We start from the raw sequence: 4,022 nt of genomic DNA, 5'->3' as shown, positions 1-4,022 counted from the left end.
TATGTGCTTTTATCTGAATATATAGAAATAAAAAATAAAAGACGGTTTCCCTAGATATATAGACTCATATTTCCTGCGCATTTAACACAAATATAAAAAAACTAAATAATAATAATAATATAGAATTTTTTATATTTTTTTTCAAAAACTAAAAATTAAAATTTCCATAACACCTAAGTAGGATATGAGAATATAAATTTTGCTGAGTTTATTTGTATAAATACATATATAAATATATTTTTTATTATATTTTATTTAAATTTATGCAATATTTTTTTAAAAAATATTTTCAAATGCAAGATAAATAATTTTCATAAGTAAATAGACGTTTACATTTAAAAATAAATAAATTAGCATGCACCCATACGTCATACGTGAGCCCGATATATCTCTAGAGGCGATATTCCCACGTGCACGAAGAAATTCTCCTTCTGAAGTGTCATATTTCAATTTCATATTCAAACTATCACGTTGGTGAGGTGGTGAAAAAGAGATGCAGGTAAAAGGTAAAAATAAAAGCCAAAAACAAAAACAAAACAAAACAGGGCCTGCGGCTCCTGCCAGTGCCAGCAGCAATAGAATTTCTGTGGACATAAAAATTGAGAATTGACACGTGTCAGAAGAGCATCAGCTGACGTGGCTCTCTCCAACGGCCTCAAAAGTCCAACTTCCCCACAGTTCAAACTGCTTTTTTTCTGCCTCCTCCGCGGCTCCGCCGTATATAAATAACCCACACAAGGCAACCCAGCCCACCTCTGTTCTATTTCTTGCTTGTCATCTCTGCTTCTTTTATCCCATTATTCCTCCGACGCTGCCGGCGCCGATGCCCAGAAAAGGCATGAGGAGCCTCTTCTTCTCCGCCAAATCGTCCCCAACGACGGCGGCCGCAGCGTTGGGGACGGCCTCCTGGTCGTTGTCGTCCTTTCCCTCCACCCCGCGCCGCGCTTTCTCCGTAATCGATCAAATCATTGAGGCCGCTCAGGCCATGGTAACCAAGTGGAACCCTGACACCTCCACCTACATGAAGGTCACTTCGCTCTTCCATGAAAACCGCCGCGAAGCCAAGGAATTCCTCAAATGCGTCACTGACTTGCAGAAAGCGATGCATCTGGTGGCCTCCGACAACACCTCCTCTGATCGACTCGTTCGCGCCCAGGGATTGATGCAAGTAGCGATGAAGCGACTGCAGAAGGAGTTTTACCAGATTCTGTCCATGAACCGGGCCCATCTGGACCCTGAATCCGTGTCGGCACGATCCTCGCGCGTGTCCACGCAATCAAGCACGTCAGATTGCGATGAGGACGTCGGGACGGAGGACGAGATTCGCGCCGCAGGAGATTCCATCTCGGAGGTGGAGCAGGTCTCTGCCAATGCCATGGCGGACCTGAGGTCAATCGCGGAGTGTATGATGGCGGCTGGGTACGGAAAAGAGTGCGTTCACATTTACAAGACTATTCGGAAGTCCATCGTCGATGAAGGTATTTATCGTCTCGGCGTTGAGAAATTGACTTCGTCGCAAGTTCACAAGATGGATTGGGAGGTGTTGGAGCTGAGGCTCAAGAGCTGGTTGGATGCCATGAAGATCGCCGTGAAGACTCTGTTCACTGGAGAGAGAATCCTCTGTGATCATATCTTCGCGGCCTCCGACTACATCAGGGAGTCCTGCTTTACTGAAATTTCCAAGGAAGGAGCCATGACTCTGTTCAGATTCCCCGAAATCGTCACCAAAAGCAAGAAATCGCCGGAAAGAGTGTTTCGGATGCTTGACCTCTACGCTGCGATTGCCGAACACTGGACGGAGATAGAGTCGATCTTTTCTTTCGAATCAACCTCAGCGATCCAATCGCAGGCGCTCAAGTCGCTCCAGAGACTCGGCGAAGCAGTGCGCACAATGCTTTCCGATTTCGAGTCTGCTATTAACAAAGATTCCTCGAAAACACTTGTCGCCAACGGTGGAGTACATCCTCTGACTGTCAACGCGATGAATTACCTCTCTCTTCTAGCCGACTACAGCAGCGTCATCACTGACATAGTCGCCGACTGGTCGCCTCCGGCGAAGTCTCAACTACCAAACACTTACTCCGAGTCTTCAGACTCGGACGACGCGCCGGCACCAGTGATCTCCCTCCGATTGGCTTGGCTCGTTCTCGCGCTCCTCTGCAAGCTCGACGGCAAAGCGAAGCACTACAAAGACGTCTCCTTATCGTATCTCTTCTTGGCGAATAATCTCCAGCACGTCGTCTTCGTTGTCCGCACGTCGAATCTCCGGTACCTCCTCAGCGACAAGTGGACGGCAAAGCAGGAAGCCAGAATCCAGCAATTTACCACCAACTACGAACGGTCAGGATGGAGCCAAGTTTTTTCCTCGTTGCCGGAGGAAGCAACGGCGGCACTCTCGCCCGATCGAGCCAAAGCCTGCTTCAAGAAATTCAACTGCGAGTTCGAGCATGCGTATCGGAAACAATCGTTGTGCGTTGTACCGGATTCCAAACTCCGAGACGAGATAAAGGACTCTATCGCGAGAAAAATTGTCCCGGCATATCGGGCGTTCTACGACACACACAGGATTACGCTGGGAACCAAGAGGGATTTGGAGTGCGTGGTCCGGTATACCCCTGACGAACTGGAGAATTACTTGTCGGATCTATTTTTCGGAATGGACGATCCGGCGTGTGCGTCGTCGCCTTCTTCGTCGCCGTCGCATGGACGGAATTCGTGGTCCCGGTGAGAGACGACGAGTATTTTTGTCCAGAAGATTGCGGCCATTCATTGTTCATGCGTGTATATGTGTCGCATCGATGATTTTCGCGTAGAAAAATGCAGGATGATTTTCTTTTTCTTTTTTATATAACATATTTATATATTCCATAAATAATGTTTGTAGTTTCTCATATTTTTTGGGCGAGATGATTAGTGATGGCTTTATATCAAAAGCATTGAAATCTATTATCGTCCTTCAAGATTATTATTATTATTATTATTATTAATGTTCATGTTTGTCTAACAATAAGAAAATGAGATTGTATCTTAGTATTTAAGCGAAAAATGGTACGAGTATAGACTCATTATCCCAATAAATTAATCAGTATCTTAAGAGATTCAAACAACATTATTCCAAAAAAAAAAAAAAAAAGCTCATATATATAATATTTAATTTGAAGAATGAAATAAAAATTTAAGAGTAGTTTATTGTTGAAAATATTTTTATTTTTTATTTCATTTTGCTTAAAATATTTTTTTTAATTAATATATTAGTATTTAAGTGAAAAAAGTAGAAAGGATAGACCCATTATCCCAATAAATTAAGCAGGTATCTTAAAAGACTCGAACACCATTATTTCAAAAAATAAAAAATAAAGCTCATATATGCAATATTTAATTTGAAGAATGAAATCAAAATTTAAGAGTAGTTTTATTGTTGAAAATAAATCATGTCGATTGGACCACAGATGACCCTCTAATCCTTGGTTGATCAAAATTGCTATTGCAAAACCCAGATTTTCTTAATGTGATTACTGTTCAAAAGTCGATATCTGATACTACAATACTTGGACAATCAATCTGACCATTCAAAATTAGCTTTTATGAGTTCTCTATCGACTAACATAAAATTAGCTTACTCATACTATAGATGACCCTCCAATCGTCGGTTGATCAAAACTGCACACTATAAAATAAATCTAGATTTTCTCTTCCAGCTTCTCCCTTTTCTACCGTATACTTTCTCTCACTTTTTTGATGGAATTCTACATTATCAACCATAATTTTCTTTACTAAAATGAGGTGTAAAAATGATGTAGGATAGGATTTATCGACCTAGTCCTATGATTCAAAATTCACACAAGCACATACACTCAAAACACTTTGACTTAAGAATTCAATTAACTAAACATAAACACCATAAAGTGTGTGGCATTTCACATGTTGTTGTATTTTTAAACAGTGTATGATTTTGTTCAGCAAATAAGTCTTAAGGGTTCTGTAGAGACCTGAGAAATAATAATAATTAAATAATAGAGAGA

General features: G+C 41.3%; 1 protein-coding gene across 1 annotated transcript; it reads left to right on the top strand.

The window, feature by feature from the left end:
- Positions 1 to 429: 429 nt before the first annotated feature.
- LOC131159654 (exocyst complex component EXO70H1-like) lies at positions 430 to 2,946 on the top strand. The gene has a single exon (XM_058114711.1). The coding sequence runs from the start codon at positions 824 to 826 to the stop codon at positions 2,726 to 2,728; it is 1,905 nt and encodes a 634-aa protein (XP_057970694.1). The 5' UTR covers positions 430 to 823; the 3' UTR covers positions 2,729 to 2,946.
- Positions 2,947 to 4,022: the final 1,076 nt, after the last annotated feature.

This window comes from Malania oleifera, chromosome 7 (assembly GCF_029873635.1).
Source record: "Malania oleifera isolate guangnan ecotype guangnan chromosome 7, ASM2987363v1, whole genome shotgun sequence".
NCBI classification, from domain to species: Eukaryota; Viridiplantae; Streptophyta; class Magnoliopsida; order Santalales; family Ximeniaceae; genus Malania; species Malania oleifera.
This window is presented reverse-complemented; position numbering and strand designations above follow the sequence as displayed.

Coding starts and splice junctions, on each gene's coding strand:
- LOC131159654 (XM_058114711.1), top strand. CDS start 824: ATGCCCAGAAAAGGCATGAGGAGCCTCTTCTTCTCCGCCAAATCGTCC.